A 23,834-nucleotide genomic window follows, 5' to 3' on the forward strand; every position below is an offset into this window, starting at 1 on the left:
ATGTCAACTTGTACGGAAATGAAGATTCAGCATCAAATTACTAATTCGCCCCTTCTCGATTAAATCCAGCAAGATTCTTCTGCAGCATTCTCGGCTTTGAGATTCGTAATGACTCTGAGTGATGATTATCAACTTGAATACAAAGTGATCAGAAGTGCGTTTCTAAAGCATTTTCTTTCTCATTCGACGCTAATAGGTAAAGTTCATGAACACAGAGGAGGATCAAGGGAATATTCAAGGCCACAATTCAACTGTAAAACTTCGTCACCCCTGAAAATCAGAAAAGGGTTATGCAGATTTAAAAAACTGACCATTACGTGCAGCATCGGCACATCTGAAAAATAATTGTTTCGTGTGGCCAGCTCGGCAATTATCTCTCTATCATGAGAACTGGCCTCCCCTAATGCACAATTTGTCCTAAGCATCGATTTGTGTGACCAATATAACGGATATAAATCTAAATATCGGTGAGGGTAGCCCGAAATCCGGTTGTTCCAGCCTCATATTAGACGAATTCTCGGGTGCACGCTCGTGTGGTCACTTTCCCTTAACACACATGTGTATTAATCTCATGAAGGGGAAAGTAAATGACTCAATCAGCAACATAATGAAGTGGTCAGGGCGATTTAGCTCAAAGGAAAATAACGAGCACTGAAAGACCCAATACTTCTTATCGACGATAGATTTGTCTCGAAAAGATTCCGATCTATCTACAAATAGATTTTGCCAAAAACGATGAGTTTCGTTTTATTTCCGAGCACCCGTCCGGAGGATTTTACAATCTTGGAACGTGTTTCTTCTCACGGTAGTAAAGTGGAGCAAATCTTGCTGGAAATTACTCCACCTATTCCCAAAATGTTGATTTATTGCAAATTGCGGGACGCTCGGAATGAAGGGCTGATTTTTCTTTTCACAAGGTTTTATGTCTCTATCGTAAACTAGAAAATGGAATTATCTTCAAGCATTCCTAAGGGCGTTTTACACAAGACGAAATGAGCCTTCGTGAGGATTCATTTGTAGGTTGTGCACACATCAACACCAAAAAGCATCGCTCGGTGTGGATTGAGGTCTGCAAGTTGTGCTCTTCGAGAAGGTTTCAAGGATGATCCAAATAAAGCGGTGCTTGAACAATTTGAACTAAAAGCGTCATTGAATTAGCCCACGATCGACGATCAAAAGCTTAGTTCGCATTGGAAGAAATGGAGGTTAAGATGGCCTTAAACGGCTATTATGGGCTTCATTAGAGACGAGAATCAAAGTGAAGCGGTATGTAATTATAAAGTGTTTACAGTCGTGGATAGCGCGGAGGAGTGGGACCCAGTAATTCATCACATAGACAGCTCATTTGCTATTCGTATTATCATAATTTTATTTGAACGTAGAGTTGACTGCCCTGAAACCGACGACGACGGTGCAACGATGTTATGTCAGAGTCAGTGCTAAAATATTTGTTAACTTGTGTGAATTGGAGATGCATTCCAGTGTTTTGACCACATATTTTTGAATTTTGTGACTAATTCTTTCTACCATACCGACTTTCGTGTGGCACCTCCTTCCAACCAACCAGAGACATGTGGAAAAATTACGAGTGACGAGGACGCTTATTTAACATAAAAATTAAATCAGTTTTTTTTTTTATTTCGTAGCTTAGGAAATATGCCGAATTGATTTTGACGTGGGCTACTAAATTTCACAAGGGACAAAACCGAAACTCCATGAATTTACTAGAAGGAGACGAATGATATATTAACTCGTAACACAAAAACGATTATTTATGTTCTTAATTATTTTTTCTGAAGCGTCAGTCAGGTCTTATTAAATCTCTGCTATAAGTAGTATTACCATATCAGTCAATACCCAATCTAAACGACTTTGAACCAAAAAGAAAAAAAAAACGTTCAACCAAGCATAGTTTTTAAGTGATGTCGTAACTGGAATTAACTTATTAATTTGAATAATAGGAATATTACAGTGCATTTCATTTTTGTCACAATTTGTGCTCTATCCCCTCACCAACATATCAGTTTCTATCATACACCAATGATATTACTATGTTACGTCATATTGTTACAAGCGGACGGAGAAATATTGGACAAATGATCGACTCTATAGACCATTTCATGGGACTTACATATCTTTCAATATTTTCAGTTTTTGAATAGTTGGTTGTCCGAAAATCAAAATTATGTTGATGTTGGCTTACGTGGTTCCCAACATTGTAACAATAGTTTAAATGAAGTATCCCCCAACAATTACACATATTTAGCACGCACGTTGTTGTTGTGACTTCCTTTGGAGCAAATAACTAACGAAAGACACAAGAATAAATAGGAAAAGAAAAATAAGGGAGAAAGAGTAAAGTTTTTGTATCTCCACATTTACAGTACGAGGGTATTTTGTCGTAAGTTTCATGTTGTGGTTTTATCTTTACAATTATTTGTCTTTTAGTTAGTTTTACTTTTATTTTTTTTTGTCCACCGTTCCATGCGTAGTATTATCTATGCTGTGGAATCTTGTAATGGCCTGGCGAAGTCGCCAATCAGGGTCGACATGTTTTTGAGTATGTCGCAAACGCTTTAAGGATTTTTTCCTTTTATTCTGTCTGGGGAAAACACCTCACACAGGAGAAGATCGCGGGAGAGTTAGTTAAAACTAACTAACAACAATTATTCTTTACTAAGAGTTCCGAAGAAAACCCTTATTATTCATTGTGTCGGTGAGTTGTCACCGTCTTCAGAACCGAGGAAAAAATGATTAGAAAAACCGATAAAGTAATAGAAGTAAATTTTGTAGATCGCGTAGAATATATGAAACACGCCAATCCCTCATCTCCATCGCTGAGGAATTACTCTTTTTTGATACGAACCATATTATCGCTATAAAAGTTGATGTGAGGTAAGTAATTGGTGTTTGATGATTGTACTTTATTTTCTTTAATTGATATTTGTCAGTGCTTATTTCCCTTTTATGTGTCCGAGGTTAACCCCTTGGTCAAGCATGGGCAGCCAAGTGTTGTCAATGCCTTGGTTGCCGGTTTCGTTTGCGAAAGAAAGTTCATGTATTTTGCTTAATAAAAACCGATGCGTGGCTTCTTGTTCAATTAGTGAGGGTAACGTTTGGTTACTTCGGCTTGAACACGATGCCAACCTCGGACACAGGTAAAAGGCACAACCAAAAAAATAACACCATCAGTTACTCCTGAGAAAAATAACCATCACAGAAAATAAAGTTTTGAACAACATGAGTTGAATTAGATACAATGATCAAACACCGTTCACTTACCTCAAATCAACCTTTTAAATTGATGACTCATGTTAAAAAATGTTTTTCTTCAACGATTGACACGTGGAATTTTCGGAGAGTTTCAGATATGTATTTTAGATAATAACATTCCATTTATTACATATTTACAAGGTGTTAATTAAGTACATGTACTCATTTCAAGGCATAGATCTTTCACCGATTTTACCACAAGAAGTGGTGCTTGCTTCTGAACCAAGCTTCTTCTAACCCATGGATTAGAAGAGCAGCACAGCAGCCATGACCTCTTAGGTCATCGGACATGAATTCTTTGAATAACTTTTTCCGGGGTGAATTGATAATCTTAGTGTACAAAACTCCGGTGGGAAATGAAGACCTGAGAAATAAAATAATTGATTCCTGTACGGAAATCAAAAATATATTGGGCGTGTTCGAGAGAGTGCGCCAATCAATGTTGAGAAGGATAGATGCACGGATAGAAGTCGGAGGTGGCCATTTTCAATAACTATTATAATATTAAATTAATTACTTTTTTTAAATTAAATTAATTAAATTTGTATTAAATCAATTTTCACATTAATTGTAAACCAGTTTATCTTCGAAACGGTTACTTTTACAGACATTTTCCCAGAGTACCTTTTTTCAGTAGAAGTAAATGTACAGTCAGGTTATTAATAAAAAAAAGTGGTATACAGTGTCGTGCAAAAAAGTTGGTGCCAATTAAAATACGATGGAACCCAGTACGTGGCACCCTCTGTCAATAATCAAAAAATTTGGTCGATATTTGGAGTTTGCGTCATAAAAAACCCGTATGCCAAATTTTATCTGATTGTTACATCTCTGTCCGAAAATATTTTAAAAAAATAAAATTAAAAATGATATTTCTACACCCCTAGTTCTTAAACGAAGACCTTTCGGACCTTATTTATAGGAACTTTTTGTGATAAAATGAGTTTCATCTTTTGAAATAAGCACATGTACTTAATTATCACCCTGTATATCGTGTTTGCAACAATTTTCTCCTAGATTCTAAAAACACCGACAGATTTGTCATCGAAACGTTAGCAAAAACATTATTCCTAGCCCTCAGCAAAGGGTGAATGTTATTTTCGGTTAGTTCTTACTGAGAAACCCCTACTTCTTTGTGAACCATTATTACTAAATAAAAATAAAAGACAAAATGGGAAATAACCGGTAGCTATATTCATTTACGTATTTATTGGCAGTGCAATTTTAATGCCATATGTAATTGCATCCATCAGTGACGCCATCGCTTTGTCGGCACAGCTCGTATACAACAGGAATGCTAGACTGGCCAGACTTGTGGTAAAAATAACTTTCGGTGATGGTACGCAGGTAGTCTGTAATTTTCTGATGATAAACTTATGCCTTGGAAACATAAAACTCGAAAGTACCGTGAATTTATCTACTCGTCTGAAAGGGTTCGCCAATAAAACTCTCTTTTCTAATGGGTACCTACACCTACCAACCTGGTTCCTCGTAAACAATTGTAGCTGGGCTTATAGGCGGTGTTAAAGTCTTGTTTGAATTTCAAGGACGCCTTTAAAGAATCACTGGTATTTTTGGCAGGATTCGATAACCACTTATGTCGATACAAGGGCGAAATTATAATAGCATTCTGTAAATTCGATCTACCTAGAAACTATTTTCCAAAGCAACCCTGAAAAGTCCTCAGGGTATTATTAAATTCTTGATTTCTAGGCTATGCATCTACCATATCTAATGTTTAGGGTTGCTCTTCTAGGAAGATTTCATTAGCATCCCATCGTTGTGACGTCTATTTTGTCGCCAAAATGTCTGGTACCTGAAATCGATGCGTCCTTTCCTCGTGCCCCTCAATATGTTAAATAAGAGAGGAAACAAGAATAAGAAATAATAAAATAAACTAAGAATTGAAAAAGCGAATACCATAAAACTAAATTAAAATTTTCCCCAAATAACAATATACAGGGTGTCCCACAAGTGTTTCATTATATTTCAGTGGGTAATAGTACATTGAAAAATAATATGACTCCCTATATAAACCATATTCTAATAATGCTTCATTAAGAAGATACAGGGTGTTAAACTTTACTTAAAAAATCTAACTTTTATTGATATATTCAAAACCGTTTGAGATATGTAAGTGAAATTTGGTATGTTTTGAGAGTTAATGTAGACGCATTTATTTATGCAAAAGGGCTATTTTTCGTTTCACCAGTGACGTGCGTACGGACACCTCTCAACACATTTTTAAAGAAAAACATGGTGCGCCACTGCTTTTTATCAAAATAAAAATTATTTTTAGAAGTTCAATTTCATTTAGAAGAAAAATGCTCAATTGACTCTTTTTCGTCCGACGCATCGTTTGCCAGTAAAAAATTGAATACCGTCTATATGCACGATATTCTCTAAATGGTTTTAATAATATTAAGTTTGTTTTAAATATTATTTATTTGCTATAACATTATAGAAATTGTTCAAATTGGTGGCCATTTTGAATATATCAATAAAAGTTAGATTTTTTAAGTAAAGTTTAACACCCTGTATCTTCTTAATGAAACATTATTGGAATATGGTTTATATAGGGAGTCATATTATTTTTCAATGTACTATTACCCACTGAAATATAATGAAACACTTGTGGGACACCCTGTATATTGTTCAGACGTAATGTAGTAATAATAGGCCGTATTGTTATGTATTTGTTTTCTTCCGTGAATTCCGTAGAACCCGACAAGTCCTCGCTTTACTAGTTTACTATCACAGCTATTCCAACCCCCATGTAGTGGCTCAGCATGTTTATTCGTGACTTGATTGCTTGTCTCGATTTATTTGATTTCGTTTTTGATCAGTTGAAATTTGTACCTCCTTAAAACCCTGTAGGTTTAATCGGTTTTAAAGTTTTAATAGTTTTAAAGTAAAAGAAGTACTTTTAAATCTACCAGTGACGCGCGTATAAGTAGCTCGGTTAAACAGTTACTTTTTCGGAAAATTCAAAAATCGAATTTTTTGTTCAGTTTTGAGGAAGAAAGCTCTTTATAGCATTTTCTTATGATGGGCCGTTTTCTAGTAAAAAAATTAAAACGTTTTAATGCGACTTAACGTAAATCAATTGTTATTTAAATTAAAAATACAAAATTGAAACGATTTTCATTAGAAGTCATAGTCACATGACTTTGGAGATATAGTATGAGTAAATTTGTAATTTTTCTACAAAAAATAATGTTTTTTATTATACTGTTTTTTAAATACTTAAAAATATTTCCCTAGTGACGTTTCCAGTGCTGATTATGACTTAGGACAGTCGATTTGAAATGTTGAATTGAAACAACAATTCGTTCGTATTTTAGCGACAAGCCATAACATGATTTTTATTTTTTAACATGAATATTATACGTCACGTGACAAAAAAACTCATAAGAACTTTCTTCTCCAGAGCTAAACAGAGGATTCAAACATTACCTTTACCCTCTCAAAAAGTAGTGGTGCACTATTTTTTTTAATGAGCACCCCCGGTAACTATCAGCACTAATACACACAAAAATTTCGTTTAATACCTTTTTGAGTACTTACTTGGGTTACAATCGTAAATGCGATTACTGAATTTAGTACGTGAATCATGCCAGTGACGTACCAGATTTTTTTGAAATTCTCTGAATTTCTCAGATGCCATAATACAATTCATAATACGTAAGTTTTAATGACTTATTAATGAAGACAGTAGTAAACATCACTCTCATAAACAATTGGACAATAATCAGGCAGAGGCAGAATCGAAATCTGCGTCTGAACTCAGAACAATAGACCGCCGAATTGGTTGTTGTAGTTAATGACTCGAACCTTACGAGCTACAATGATGTGGCTCCAGGACAAGCCCGTTTTCTGTAGTGCTCATCAGAATAAATTGTTCTCTTTTCCAAAATTGATTCTTATTTCTTGGTATTTTTTCTTTTATTCTTTTTTCTGTGCACGGCACTCTTGGGGGGAGTTTCTTTCTAGGCTGGATGTAGCTGTCGATTTCAAAGTCTGGACCCAAGGTCTGGCAGTCGCTTTTCGATAACCCGAAAGCCCCAAATCCTGGCCGGTAAGAATTACCCCAAGTCGGTGAGGTCGTTTAGCTCCAAATTAACTTATCTAAGTACAGTGAAAATCGAATATAACGACTGCAAGGGGACTGAGTAAAACGGAGCGTTATATGTGGTCGTTGTTACATCAAGACTTGTTTTGTTTATGATTAAAGAAACATGAAAAAAATTGAAAATTTATATAATATATAAATATAAAAATTACATATATATATATATATATTTACGTATACATATATGGTAAAAATACTTATTTATTCAAATATTCTGAAATTTTCGTTTGCTTTTTGCAACGTAAGTTATAACAATTTTATTCATTTTTTTTTCTTTATGGAACTGATTTAATGCAAAACCATTTTGTCGCTGGAATAACTCTAGCGCAATGCATTTCAGACTCCTTCACAGTTTATAAAGCTTGTACAATTGAAGGTGGAAGGAAATCTCTATCACCTTCAGAGTCTTTATTACTTCCAGTTTGGATTTCTTAAGTGGTGAGCACTTTGTAATTTGCTCGTCGGCTGAAGCACCGTGTGTTTCGAATGGAATAATGCTCAACATTTACAAAATCAGTCCATAATTCATGTGACAACTTAGGACTTTCTTTTATCATAGGTACATCATCTTCTTTTTCAAAATCATTATTTATTCCTCTTGCCACCTCAGCTAAAAGAAGGTCATCTTCCTCTTCAAAATCGTCAGCTACTGGTGCTATAATAGTTGTAAACTTGTATGTCTGAAACAATTCGCTATTGTTCGGGGTGATATCCTGTTCAATGCTTTAAAAATCTTTGATATTGCATCCAAAAGATTAATAGCGTTCTCTTTGTTTTGCTGATTGTTTTCAATAATATTCATTAGCCGGAGCTCCCTAAAATTAACTTTCATTTATCTTATTATACCTTAGTCAACCGATTGCAGAACTAATGTAATATTTAATGGGAAATCGTGAAGTTAATATTCTCTGAGTATGACATTTTTGGGTGCGCTGAATAATTGTCTACCAAGAGCAACATTTTTTCCTTTTTTTCTTTAATTCAGTGTCCCAGTCGTGCAAAATTTTCATAAACAGGTTTGACGCATCCAGTAATTTTTATTAGACATCTAAGACACAGGTGACGACTTAATATTTTTGAAACTGCGGGGGTTTTCTCATTTTTTCCAATAACAATCAACTCACGTCTTTCTCATCCTATCATATTCGCAGCAACAAAAAGATTAATTATTTCCTTGGACATTTTTCCACCTATGCATTTGTTTCCTTTGAAATTCAGCATTTTCTTCGGAGTCATTTTGTAGAAAAGATCGGTTTCATATGCATTGAAAATCTGGTCTTTCTGGTAATTTTTTCGAATTTTCCGCCCGCACGGCCAGACTTCTGTCACTGCAACTAGTGCTCTAGCAACTTCACCACTCATTTTCCCATGAGCAGTATTATATGTTTGCCGAAACGTTTTATCCAACGTTCTGAACATTTACATATATTCCGGGCCTTTATTCATTACTTTAACAAAGTATCCCGCTTTTGCCCAGAGTATTGGGTGATTGATTGCCGATCCTTTACTTTTTCCTTTTTAAACTACTTAAATAATGCCTGATCATCATTCCCATGATTGGAAAACTTAGGTTTTTTTTTGGGAATAAATTTTCGTTGAAGGCATTTTTGATTTTTTCTCGTTTTTTTTTTAAATTGTAGAAACGGTCGAATGCGACAGCCATAGCTTTTTGCAGGGGTCTGTTACTTTCACCTGCTTAAAGCCTCGAAAATTTTCCTTGATCTGAAAATCATTTTTTGAAACATAACACAACTACTATAGCGCAAACGAGCTGAATATATACAATGATCAGAGGCTCTAAATTATATAGTCCTCGTCGATATTTCAAGAATTTTCTCCATAATTCCTATTCTGTCTACGCGTTTTTTTATAAAAAAAAATCTTGCAACCGTTTACCCATACAAAATATAAATATATCGAAACACAAAAAACCCAGATTCTATGGTTCAAGGAAATCGATTTTTTGTGCATTTATAGTAATTGCAATTTGAGATCGACTCTGCCAGAAATTAATCAGAAATTCCGCAAAAAGAGAAATTTATAAAAAAAGCAGTGTTTTTGCAGCTCTACATAGAGATAGCAGGAAAATTACAACCATACATAGATGTGTCGAATATGTAGATTAAGAAATGTATTTTTTCTGGGATTTGTCACCACATGCATTTCACTCTTCGAATAACATTTCAAAAAATACCGGAAAAGTCGACTTTATGTTGCAATTCTTATATTATATCCCTAAGCGTTGTTATACCCTGCTGGCAAACTACTAAAAAATCTCTTTTACGGACCTTAAAATCGACTTTTTTACATTGAGGTAACTGCAATTCTAACCAAACGTTCGTTTTTCCTTCACTACATGCGACTTGTTACAACCGACGTTGTTATTCGCGACTTTCGCCGTATCTACGTCGCATCTACCACAATGTTGATTATCTGTGATAAGGATACCATTCAATACATTCTCATATACATCCTGGTTTTACATAAAATTTTTTAAAATCGAGTTGGAACCCATTTGGTGCTTATTAACCACTTAAGGTGATCAAGCAGAACAGTATCATATAATAATATATTAGATTTTTGGTTTGGCAGTTTTTCCTATACTTCAGAACGTGTGAGAAAGTTCAAATTGAGACTAAAACTTGAAGGGTGGTTTTATTGAAATCACATTTTGCTAACGTAATCGGTAGCGTTAATCAGTAAATAAAAATGACGACCGGAAGCAAAACTCGACCATCCTTGGTGACCATGTATAATTTTTATTTGCACGCTCAATTTTACCAAGCACCTGCATGATGCCCCTGCATGATGCCCCTGCTTCTTTCGGCACTGGCTAGTTCCTTTGCCTGCGAAAGACACCATTTTGTGACTCAAACATATGATCAACCACCCATTAAAGGCACCTAGACCAAACTAACGGAAACTTTATTTGGATGATCATTTCTGTCTCTTTGCGGGTCTACGTAACACTTGGTAGAGAGGTCAGTAATTTTTGAAGAACTTCATGATTTTTTGATATTTGTAACTATTTTTGCAATCTATTTTCCAATTTCACTGATTATTTTAAATCTTTGTCGAGTACATCAACACATTCAAAGCAATTTAATCTTTAAATCTTCCCTTTTATAATCATTTCTTAGAGTCTTCCTACGCAAATATTTTGCGTATTGTTACTGATGGTGACAATCTTGCGATGGGGGAGGGTGTTTACCAAAAAGTGCCTTAAAGTTTGTTTAAGTTTCCAAGTAGTTATGACTCATTAGCAACCATTCGCAATTCAAACAAAATAAGTGATTTCAATAGCTAACTAATTTTAAGTCGTGTTTCACTGTTCCCAAACAATGTTTTATCAATTGTATTTTTATAAGCACTTGAGACAATTAGGCAAAATCCATTGGGCATTATAGTACTGGATCATTCCGTCAGAAATTAGACACTAATTTGACAATTTTGCCTGCAGATGATGTCGAAAATAGCGTCGAAAAATTCGACGGTAGTAAAACTAAATTACGTTTTAAATGTACATATATGTGCAATTACACGTACGCTCCGCGTTAAGAAAACGTATAATAAATATACGTTTTCTTAACGTCGCCCGACGTCATTAAATAGGTGTTACAAAGGTGAAAACCTGGCCGTTGGTAACCATGTAAAATTTGTATTTGAATGGTATTGTCATCAGTCACAAGGCCTTTTTCCACCATTTTCGGATTATTTATATCCCAAAGTAATGGTTCGTAATTTAAAATCAACGTCTCATTTAAGTCACATAGATCAAAATGCTGACGTGATCTGGGTAAACATTTCTTCATTTTGAGTTCAGTGTACCTGTTTTCCCATAGAACGATTTTGACAATTTAGAGTATTGTTTAACAATACTTTCATGCTACACACTTCCTGTGATCGCATATTCGAATATTTGCTTTAATGTTTTTAGGATCTTCAAAAACATTTTTGTAGTACTCAAAACTGTATTTTACAAGTCCGTTTTTGTGACAACTTTGATCAGAATCCTGCATGTTTAATTACTCTTTATACGATGTCACATTTTCGCAATGTATTCGTCGAAAAATGTTCTTTTGAAGAAATGTGTGGGCTTTCGAATTTAAAAATTTTTGAGAAATCTTTATCGAATGTCGATTTTGTACCTTGTCAAGAATATTAATTTTGTATCTTGTCGGGAATGTCTATTTTGTACTTCGTCGGGAATGTCGATTTTGTACTTCGTCGGGAATGCCGATTTTGTACTTCATCGGGAATGTCGATTTTGTACTTCGTCGGGAATGTCGATTTTGTACTTCGTCGGGAATGTCGATTTTGTACCTTGTCGACAATATCAATTTTGTACCTTGTCGACAATATCAATTTTGTATCTTGTCGGGAAAGTCGATTTTGTACCTTGTCGGGAATGCCGATTTTGTACTTCATCGGGAATGTCGATTTTGTACTTCGTCGGGAATGTCGATTTTGTACCTTGTCGACAATATCAATTTTGTATCTTGTCGGGAAAGTCGATTTTGTATCTTGTTGGGAAAGTCGATTTTGTGCTTTGTCGGGAAAGCCGATTTTGTACCTTGTCGGGAATGTCGGTTTTGTACTTAGTCGGAAATGCTGATTTTAAAGTCGCTTCTAAAAAGCACAATATTTTAATAAACTCGTGATTTTCATTAAATTATACAGACAATTATGAACATTTTAATTGAAATAGCAATTTAATCGAATAAAGGGTTGTGATTTATAGTGTCTGCCACTTTTCAAAGTATTTATTGGTAGATGTAGGTATGTACGAAATCTTACCCCTTAGTTCGTTCCAAATTAGTCATTTCTATAAAGTCGAGGAATTTTACTTGAAACGAACAGTTCTGATGTTCGTGGTCTGTTTATTTGTTCGTTTTTCAACTAAATAAATAAACAGTTAAAATTTACGCAAATAAAGGTATTCCTTTTTGTATCGTACAGAATTACTCATTAATCTAAAATTTGATAAAAAAGCAGTGATTTTTACACTATATTAAGTCAAAACTCGACTGTCCTTAGTCATATATGCTGTGATTCATGTTATCGATCTCACTTGCAAACTGATTACATAATTTGTGCTTTGAAATTGACGATTTATAAGTTTCAGGTTTTTGCGACAAACACCTTCCAGTCAATCTTATAATATTTTCTTTTTGTCAGTATAGTTACTTATCGAAGATTTTTACCTGAAAAGGGTGCACGATCTTCATAGTGTGTTTATTTTTAGGACATTTTAAATATGTATGTGTCATTTTTGCAACGATCTTTCGTCCTTGCCCTTAAACTAAATTAAATATCGTCACAGTCCATTTTGGCTCAAATAAGTAACATTTATCCGATTATTAATTTGTGAACTCTGCTGCTAAATCAGTTTCTACATTTATTGCAGCTCTTGGTTCATTCTCGGCTTGTGGAAAGCTGCACTTCAAAAGCGTAAACTGAAGACCGAAAAATATTACAATTTCACTCTTGTATATCCATCTATGGGCTGAATTTAGTGAGTTCTCCTCTGCAAAGGTCATCATGATGCACGTGATAACCTTCAAGTCAAATTTGAATTGACATTGACTCATCAACAGTTATAAATAAGGTCTGTTGCTATCTCCTTTTTTCCATCTACCTGCCTCAATACATTTTACTAAGAAGTGACAATTATCAGTCTTCATTGTGCACCCGACAATCCCCACCCCTGAAAGAGGTGCATTACGATCATGACGTCTTGGACCAGAAGCCTGGTCGATCCAGTTGATATTGGTGGTCATTGGTAACAAGGTTCTTCTTTTTCCTCAGTTCATCGGAAGAGTTTACCCTTATATCGGTTCCGAGAAAAGGGTCTTCGCACGTGCCCAATTTAAAGTGCGTGTGGGCTTTTGTACTTTTTCAATCGATTAGTGAGTGTTATAGTGAAGTTTGGACGCTCTTTGGTGGTGGTTGTGTTATTTTTATGGCGATGAGAAACACGCGTTGGTTTGAAGTGGCTGAACTGAACTAATAAATGATACTAACCGAACTGGTTAGTATTATGCATTAACTGGTTTGGTTAGTATTACATGTATAAATAATTTTTTTACAGCTCTTTCAGAACTGTTATTTCCTGTCATTTTAAACGTTTTTTTCCGAGCCTTATGGTTAAAAGTACATGTTTATCGTAGATTTCGGGTATAGCACATTCTTAATATGCAAAAAATGATAAAAGTTTTGATGCAAAGAGATCAAGTTTCTTATCTAGCAAGATAATGCATGCGCATCCGAAATTTTAGCTGGGCGGCTTTATGACCACCTGATTGTATCAAAATTTTCGCCAGATATTTTTAGACTTTAGATTTCATTTTACCAAAGTTATCACGAACCGTAATCGTCCAGCTGATAGATTCACGTTTGACTGACGAGCCGTCCGTTAGACTGCCGTGATAGTAAAAATGGCGAAAATAGCTTAAATAACGGTCAAGTGGCAGCTCATTGAAAAGGGACGTGAGTGTCAACCCCTATACCGGTTTTTGACAAAGGTGGTTGTATAGATTTCTCTAAGAAGTTACATTGTAGGTATCTACCCTTTTTTGCTTGCCATCTTAAATTGACGTAGTCAAAATAATGCACAAACAATTTTAAGTTATTTCGTGAAATTTGTAAACTTATCAAATCCCAGATTTATTTGAAATCTCAATGACGTGTTAAAGTCGAGAAATGCAATTTTTCCAATAGTTTAGAGCCACTGTAAATGTTTACCATTTTGACCAAAGATTCATTGTTTTTTTCCATTGATGCAATAAATGCATACGTGCAGACCGAGATTTGTAAAGTAGTAAATGTGCAAGAAAATTTGCCCTTTATTCTCTTTAACAAAGTAAAATAATAATAAACACCATTTATGTATTTTAAATGGGGTAGTTCTTAGACACAGATACACAACTTATAAAACAAATATTATTTCCTGTGTTAAAAGTATATAGGGGTCAATTCGAAAACTTTCCACCCCTATTATCTCGGAAAGGGATATATATTTTTTTAATTGCCACAACACGTCGGTTTTGTTGTCAAGGGGGAACAATTTTTATGTAAAATTCAGTACGCCTTTTTCAATCCTCTGCTCCCCACAGCCACCCTCTCAAGTATCTTACATGATAAAAGGGGGTTAAGTGATAAATCATTTTAGAGGGCTTTTCATTCTCTACATTTTGGTACCTCATTTATTACATTTGACTGTTGCGTTATCGAGTTAGGCGTCTTTGATCATTCTGAAGTCATTTTTCTTATACGTGTTTTGATAGCATTGAAATTGAGACTTTTATTTAAACATTTTTCACGATTAGGAAATTGTTGTAAAAAACTTCTGCGTATTTGTTTCAAATTATAAAACAAATACTAAAAATATAGCTGTTTTGTTTATCGGCCGGTCCATTAAGAAGAAATGTGCACTGTGCTAATAAGAACCAAATTGTTAAAAGAATTTGGTTATCATTAAGTTGGACATTTTTTTCGCAAAATTTGATCCTTCTGTCAATTCGTCGTCATAAAATTCCTGTAAAATTTGCATTTTTTAACGATGAAATTTATTTAATTGCAGTAATTTTCGTACAATTTCTTGTGGTATTTAAGTTTGACTTGCAACCGTACACAGTGAATTGCTGGATTCTGCAACGAAGGTTGCCGGAATCTTTCCTGGAGCAGCTTCATTTAAAACATGCTGAGCAGCCTTTTTTTCTTTGCAATAGAACTCGTTTCAGTAATTTTTTTTTAATATAAATCTGAAACGTGTCTCTGACTAATATTTGAATGAGGATTTGTAGCATTAAAAAATTCCGCAGTTCTTTTTGTGCATCTTCTTTGCTCTTCATAAATAAAAATATTTTTAGTTCTTTGCTGAATTGTGTATACCATTAAAAAAATTTTTAGGAATAATACACGAATTATCGCAATAGATTTTCACTGACTGGTATACCTAGTAACATCGACCAATACTACAGGTAAATAAGTAGATAATATTTTCCAAGCAAGATAATGTCAAAGTTTATTGAAACGGCATTTCATTGCAAAAAAAATAGACAATTAAAAAAATCATTTTCTACGTATGCCGAGGAAATTTATTATATTGATAAATATTTACTTCAGGGATTCATGTATCTTGTCTTTTGACTTTCGTCTGGACCTACAATAAGTCAGTAGCTTAGCAAATAGACTTATTCCAACAATTTCCTAATCGTAAGACATGTTTGAATCAAAAAAAGTCTTAGTTTCAACGCTATCAAAACACGGATAAGAAAAATGAATTTAGAATGATTAAAAACGTCTAACTGGATAACGCAACAGTCACGATGTACCAAAATGCAGAGAATGAAAAGTCTTTTAAAATAATGTATCACTTAATGCCCTTTACTAGTTAAGATATTTGAGAGGGTGCATCTGGAGGGTAAGGGGTTGAAAGAAACGCAGTGAATTCTACATAACGATTGTTCTCCCTCGATAATAAAATCGATGTGTTTCGGCGATTTTTTAAAAATGTGTCCCGTTTTAAAATGATAGAGGCGAGAAAATTTCAAATTGACACACTGTATATTATTATACAAGGTGTCGATTAAGTACATCACTTATTTCGAGGGATGAATCTTTGACTGATTTTATCACAAAAAGTTCCTATGAATGTAGGTCCGCAACGTCTTCATTTCAGAACTAGAGGGTGTTGAAATTTAATTTTTAATTTGTTTTTTTTCTGTAATAATCTGAACTAATTGCAAATGTATAGAGAATAATACATCATGAAAGTTTAGAAGATGGAGGAGGCCATTTTCAACAACTATTATAACATTAATTATTAATTTTATATTTATTTATATTAAATTATTATTATTAATTATTAATTCAGTTTTATCTAAGTTATATGTTAATTGCAAGCGCGTTTATCTCCAAAACTGTTACTTCTACAAAAAATTTTTAGGAGTACCTTTTTCCAATACAAGTAAATGCATAATCAGGCTGTTAATACAAAAGTGGCATACAGTGTAACGCACGAAAGTTAGAGCCAATTAAAACGTGATGAAACTCTGCATGTGGCGTCCTCTATCAGTAATAAAAAAATTAGGACAATATTTGGATTTTGCGTCATAAACAACCCCCGTATACTAACTTTTTGTCCGATTATTACGTCTGTGTCCGAAAATATGAAATAAAAAATAAAATTAAAATTAAATTTCAATAACCTCGAGTTCTTAAACAAACACGGTGCGGACTCACATTCACCAGAACTTTTTGTGATGAAATCAGTTAAACATTTATCTTTTGGAATAAGTACATGCACCTTATTAACTCCCTATATGTATAGTAAAGGTAACTATTCTTCACTTTGGTTGTTAATGGAGCCTATTATAATTATCATTATCCATCAATTGAAACTTAATAAGTTCTAAATATTTGAACAAGCAAATAAGAACTTCCCGTTCATCCCTCAATAATCGAGCAACGCTACTTTCTTATATTTATTTATTTGAAGTTTTGACCGTAATATCTTATCAGATTTTATTATGCAAATACAACTTTGTTTATAAAGTATTCGGTTTCAGATATTAAATTATCGCTAAGAGTGTATTTACACAAATTTCTGTTTGTATTTATATTTTAAGCAAAATTATCTTTTCGTATTAAAAAACAATAGGGCAAATTCAAAATTGATTAATTTTCGAATTAAATTTAGAGGATTTGGTACTTTTCTAGTATTTGAAAGTTGTCTGCCGTAATGTAGGTGAACAATCTGCCTGTACCGAGGGAAAAGTTTTTTTTGGCCGCTTTAACATTACAGTTTTACTAAAATACGGGGTGTCGCTAAATAGTTCGTACAAATCTGCGAATTCGAAATACGCTGATTTGATACAATTTATCTTAGTCAAAAAATTGACTGTTTCCCAATGCAAGAAGTGAAATAAAAGTTTTTCTATTATATGTAATATAAAATGTACCTTTTTTAATTCGAACATGTTGGGGGATGAATATATATTTTATTAATATACCGGGTTGCAAAAAAGGTACGCAACTTTAAAAGGGACACACGTAACTCCTCATCTATACCATGCACTCAAAATGTAGATTTCAATTTCTCCTACCTTAAAAACACCCAAACTTTAGGGTTTGCCTATTTACTGTCATTACAATAAAAATAATGAAAAAAAATGTTACTTCGATGTCCAGTATTTTTTTAATTATTTAACAGACAAAGCTTAAATCATTCTGTAAGCTGAAGGGTTATGCTTTCCCTTTACTCTTACCATTGCAGAGATTACAATTAAAATTCTCGAATTTGATTAGAATTCTCTTAGTGTAATAAAACCTGTATTATCTTGTTGTAGCGAAGTGCTAAATTCCTTCTTAAATTTCTCATTTATTATATTTATTATAGAGAAAAATCAACTTTCTCACATAGTGTTGCTCATCTTATGAGACGTGTCGGTAGAGACAAAATCAGATAAAGTAACAACCAACAATGTATCTGAATATGTGAATGTCCATAGAAATCGAATTAACTTAAGAACCAATACGATATTTTTCTCATAATAAACCGTTCAACTTTATTTTATTGCTGAATAAACTAAAATATTAGTTCTCTTGTGATCTTTGCATTATTTTTAAATTCAACTTCCTTGTTCAATAAACTTAAATCAACAAAGACTAGACATTCCAACTGGCAATTGTCTGTTGAATGGTCAATTCAACTTAAATTTAATACATTTTATTTTTGCAACAATTACGAGCCTGCGGTGAAATATTCAACATTTTATTCGGTTAACAATTATTCATTGAAGTGAGAATTCCAGATGTTTTGCTCATTTTCATTATGGCATCGGCGGCTTATGATCACGAGTGAAATTGATGAGGTATATCAGCCTTTCTTACGAAAAAGTTACAAATTCAAATGCCTCTACTAGAGCTATACTATACTGTATATCTACTTAGCGGCCCCTGCGAAGTATTAATAGAGAGTATATCCTCATAACAGTGAGTAGATCTTACAAATTTAAACTAGGTACTAGTTACCATCTCAGCTCTAATTGATAATGCAAACACCCAACAAAGAACGTTGTTTTTCATTTCTATGTGAAGTTTATTAACAATATGTTGGGTGTAAGACTAAGAGGTTCTTGTATTTGCTGGAAATCAGGCAGTTTATTCCGTTTTATAAATTTTATTGCTCTGCCTCTGTTTGTTTTCGTTTTTATTATACGCTGTGGGTGGGATCGGTCAAATCCACATACAGGGCGTTTTAAAACTGCCTGGTTGTAAAAGGAATTAACAAGAATTGCACGTTGCTCAATAAATACATGGAATCACACACTTCAATTGAATGGTTCGCACTTTATATTTACAATACTTATGTTTGTACTCGTCGGCGTCTTTGATCTTCCTGATTTCCTTGTTATATGATTTCTCGATTATTTTGATATCGCATGATCTTTAGTCATCTTAACCGAACGGCATTTGCGTTTATTGCCGATTTCGAGAAGTTATATATGTGTATTTTTTCCAAATGATACCGAGCACAGCGCTAATTTATTAACGATTTGCATCGTTGTCTTTTTCACGACTATTTGATTTACCCAGATAAAATGAGCAACTTTTAAGTGGAAACTTACTAACGATTATTCATTTTTTTATAGCTTGAACGTTTAATTTGTGACGAACACATTAAAAATTACACACATGTTGCACAATATCATCCAAGTTTCATTGCTGTTGCCAATGTTCAACATACGTTTATTTCCTTTTTATTGTTGACGATCATAATTGTTAATAAAGATCATTATTAATTTCCAAACCTATTATGAAGGCTGTAATATTCTAAGTTATGATTAATTGTGCTTTTAATGATTTCACTAATTGGGCGAGGTTTCTAAATTTTTTCTTCAAAGGGTAGGTACCTACGATACGGTTTTTTGGGAATAATCGCGTAATTGGTATATGGGAGGGAGTGAAGTAATATTTTTTTCTTTTCAAAAAACTAATAGAACAAATCATCTTGCTAGTAATGGAATACGTTTAGTAATTAATGTGAAATGTGTCGCTTTAGAGATCCGACCTTAAAAACCAAATAAATGGCTAAAACATCGTTTTTTGCAAAAACACTGATTTTCACTCACAGGACTCAAACTCGATAATCGCGAGTGCTCAGTCTATTATTTACAAAGAGACTTTAACTGTAAGGTTCGTGGAAAGGCCGGTTTTCTCTTCGCAAAATAATGTCAGCGTTCGACTTTTCAGTAAAGTGAGTAGGATCCTCAGCTGTGGCAGCTTAAATGCCATGGCACTGGATCCTATGCCCCCCGCATCAAGCTGTTTGTCAATTGAAGAGGGCCCACCAGTTCTGTGGGACCCATCGGCAATTGCAGGACCATCACGACAGAATATAACACCCATGATGTTGCAATTTTGCGCACAAGTTGGGCAGTTATCGTTCTTGCAGAGTTCATCATCGTCGTCGAATCCAGTACGCGTATCGAGGCAGTCGTCAGGAAAAACGAGTCGACGCCGATCAAAACGGAAGCGTATGAAAGTATCACGACATCGATTCCCCATACTACAGTATGGCGATTATAAAAAGGTTTGACATTTTCAATTCAACATAATTTATTTAGTTCTTGAAATACTGGAATTCGTTTCATGTCAGTTTTCAAAGCTTTGGGACCACCTCAGTATTTCGTTAATCGAACGAAATATCGAGGAAGCCGAAGGGGATTCTCACAGATTTTTTGCTATAGTATCCAGTAATGCGCATGTGCCACTTTACCACGTTTTTGAAGCCGTTGAGCGATTTCAAAATATTTATTAGTGTATAAAGTGTCCCATTAAAGAAATCGCAATTATGTTTCGTTTGTGGCAGGAAAAATACGATTCTGTTGCGAAGATTATTTCTCAGAATTCGTTTATATTTTTTTATATCTTGTTGGAGGGATGTCTCAATATGTAAATTTTTTTTTAACACCCTGTATTTATTGTCACTGCCAAGTGTAGTTTTATGAAAGTCAATCACCGCGTCTCTCTAACATAAACAATAACTCAGATATTCGGTAAAACTTTCGAATTTGATACAGTCTGTACCGAAACACCTCCGTTCTGGGCCTCAGTATTGTGACTGACAACAGTGCAGACTTCCTAGGTTCTCCATAGAATCGAATCAACTTTGTAGTTTTTTTTGTCCAAAACTTTACTTCTTTGTTCCTTCCCACGAAATACTTCCCATTTGCTTAGTAGATTGGATAGTCGTAAAACCTCCAACTATGTGTGTAAAATCACTAATAACGGTTTCCTGGGTCATGTTTGATTATAAATCGCGAAATAATCATAATAATTACCGAGCCTGTCCATATAAAAGCTGAAACGATTTATTGCAGAGATAATTAAATTTCACTCATATATTTTATAGTGCACACTTATAACTTGTCCAATAATTCATTGGGAAGGATCACCACCTTGTGGCATCCATGGACTTTTATTACGTTTCATTAAATATCTGTGACGTACAATGCTCTTGCTTACTTTGTATATGTGTTAGGGTCAAGGGTCTGGTTTATCTCAGTTTTCCTCGTTTTTGTAGTGATTCCGCATAGAGTCTGCGGAAATTTTCGAAATGCTCTTGAACAAGAATCATTGACATTAAAGGAGAAAACTCGGCATTAAGGGGTAAGAATTACCCCCTGGGAGGTGATTCCGACAAAAATTTAAAAACTATCCAGTGATCGGTCCTCATTTACTAGTTTCTGTGGAGTTTAACACACTGTTAGGATTAAAGTATTCAAATGCAACTAACTTAAGCAGGATCATATTTACCATGCAAATGCGGCCTAATTGTAACGCAATTTCGCGCAACGACCTTATGGCATGCCTCAATTTACTAGTCAACTTAGTGGGGTAAATAACTCACGCATTGGGGATGGTATATAGTTTCTATTTAAATTCTTCTTTTTGACGTGTTTACGCCATCCCTATGGGTATTCCTGAGAGGGTCATGGGTGATTAAAGGTTACTTTTACACTTGAGATTTGCTAAATGTATTTCGGAAAATATTCCATAGAACTCCGTCAGGTCGGTGAAATGGACTTCACAGAGCGTAATTTGTCATTTTACAGTCAAACACGCGGCGCGGCTCGTTCGAAAGATTTCGCGAAATCACGTTGTATCAAATCGGGCGGTCTGTATGCTTCGACTGCTTATAATTCGTCCTGTAGCAATTTGTATTCGGATTTTCAATAGTTTTCTTTTTGAAATTTAGTACATTTGCTTTTTTGGTGTCTAAAATTGTGAACAGTTTGAGCTAAAGGGATGAAATTTTACACGCCTGCTCCAGTTCGCGGAATAAATATGATATTATCAGAATTACACTTAATACACCTGAAATATTATGATTTTTCAATTTCATTTGATTCCTTCCAAATCGTGTTTGACCAACGTGAATTTGCACTTTTTTTTTTTAATTCGCCAGTTATCTATTGTGAGCACAATTGGCTACTATTAAGCTTTTTTGATTTTAATGTGGAAATGAGTATGATAATTTTATTTATTTATCAAGTGTGATATTTCAATAATGCCACTGGGGTAATTGTAGTTATTGCGGATAATCTCTTCTCATGTTAAACTGCTCATTTGACGAAAATAATTATCTAAAAATTGCAGCGGTAATTGCCCCGCGGGTACCGGTAATTGCACACTAGTTATCGATAAGTGCCGGCCAGGTATCAGTCAAATCCATTAATGTCAAGTGGAAATTAAATTTTGGCAGTAGTTTTTAAAGATGTCTCGTTTCAGATACGATTCTTAAGATAAAATACTTAAATTACAAGAGAATCCAAACATATCAGAAAATTACAATTATTATGTTTTTTTTTTATCTGGGAAATATTCCACTCGATAGCAGTCGGGTTTCGAAATAACCTGATAATTTTGCATTCAAGCGTGTTTTTTCTAAAAACTGCAGTCGTACATTTTCATATTTTCTTATAGTCGTATGTTGCTACTGCATAAACGAATTCTCTTTTTCAACTTAAACTTTATTAGTGCGACCTTCCCAAAAATGATTGATTTCCTTATATCTATAAAAAATATACATATGTATATCTACATCAATATTTCACTTCAAATATTTCAAGGGACTGCCCTAATACTCTTTCTCTTTCTCTCTTTCTTTCTCTCTCTCTCTTTCTTTCTCTCTCTCTCTCTCTCTCTCTCCTTTACTTCTCCGCCTTTAGATGCAGTTCTCAATTGACCCCACCATAAGTTTAGGTCCACTGAACCACCAGAACTGTACGATTCAACTGAACTTGTTTCCAACTCCACTTTCAATATTACAGCTATTATTATGATAATTTATAGTCCAATTTACCACATTCTACATGCATCTTATTTATATACAGGGTGGCCGTTTCTAATTTGACCTGAATCGCGCATCTTTGACTTAATTTCACCGGCCTCGTTTCTCATGGATACCGAGAAACTCGTGATTAATGGGACCCTTATGGTTCCAAAAGTGCATATGTATGTTTCAAGACTATGTAGCATATTTAGGAAAGTTTTTTCAACACTGCTCACCAATTTGAAAAATTATTGGGATACAAAAAATTCCAAAAACACGTTAACCTTTATTTTTGGGGTTCACCTTTTGCCGTAAAAATGAATTTGTTGCTACCCACCCACGCGTCTCAACTCCAAAAATAAGTTAAATGAGAACATCCTACTGCCACACATCAATAAATTGCTAAAGTTTTCCTGAAAACAATTCTGCATGTATGTATCAGTCTGTATTCTTTACGTATTTGTGGTTTTTCAATTCCACTTTTTTTAATAAATCACCTTTTGAATATGCCGTTTTACCAAAGTATTTTATTCGATTTGAGTGAATGGATTTAAAAAATTGAATGTAAGGTTCGAGTAATGAACCTTTTTGCTAATTATTCGTGTAATGTTGGAATTGAGCATCGTTCTGCTCCAAACAGGGATAGAGAGTAAGGCAGTGATAAGTGGTAGATTCAGAGGGTGATTTTCAAAAATTAAAAAAAGAACAGAAATGCCTCATAGGATTGTTTTCAGGTATAATTTGATTGATGTATCTCAGGACGGGTGTTCCCATTAAAATTTTTTAAGTTGGAATTCGTAGGGGGGGACAGTGAGTAGCAACACATTCATTTGTGGGTCGAAAGGTGGCACACAAAAAATAGAGATTTTCGTGTTTTTGGAATCTTTTGCACCGCAATAGTTTTTAAAACCTTTTTTTAAAATCACCCCCTATTTCAGGACCGATATGTACCGTTTTTTTTATATAGAATTTTAGCAAAAAAGCCGTTTCTAATCTTACTACGACCCTGTACTAAACTACATCGCCCACGAAACAATAAAAGGAAAAAAACTCATCACGTCTAACGCGTAAAATCGTATCACATAGATT

At 34.2% G+C, this 23,834-nt stretch overlaps 1 protein-coding gene across 9 annotated transcripts in view; it reads left to right on the forward strand.

The window, feature by feature from the left end:
- Positions 1 to 23,834, forward strand: part of retn (retained) — a 169,359-nt gene that overhangs the window by 69,581 nt on the left and 75,944 nt on the right. Inside the window, exons 1-2 of one of the 9 annotated variants that reach the window (XM_066296169.1) lie at positions 13,005 to 13,459; positions 19,661 to 20,000. The exons of the other annotated variants lie outside the window; for them this stretch is intronic. Coding sequence (XP_066152266.1) covers positions 19,701 to 20,000 — 300 coding nt within the window. The 5' untranslated portion in view covers positions 13,005 to 13,459; positions 19,661 to 19,700. Of the gene's footprint in view, positions 1 to 13,004; positions 13,460 to 19,660; positions 20,001 to 23,834 lie in introns of those variants that run through there. 9 annotated transcript variants of the gene reach the window in all.

Source organism: Euwallacea fornicatus, chromosome 24 (genome assembly GCF_040115645.1).
Source record: "Euwallacea fornicatus isolate EFF26 chromosome 24, ASM4011564v1, whole genome shotgun sequence".
NCBI classification, from domain to species: domain Eukaryota; kingdom Metazoa; phylum Arthropoda; class Insecta; order Coleoptera; family Curculionidae; genus Euwallacea; species Euwallacea fornicatus.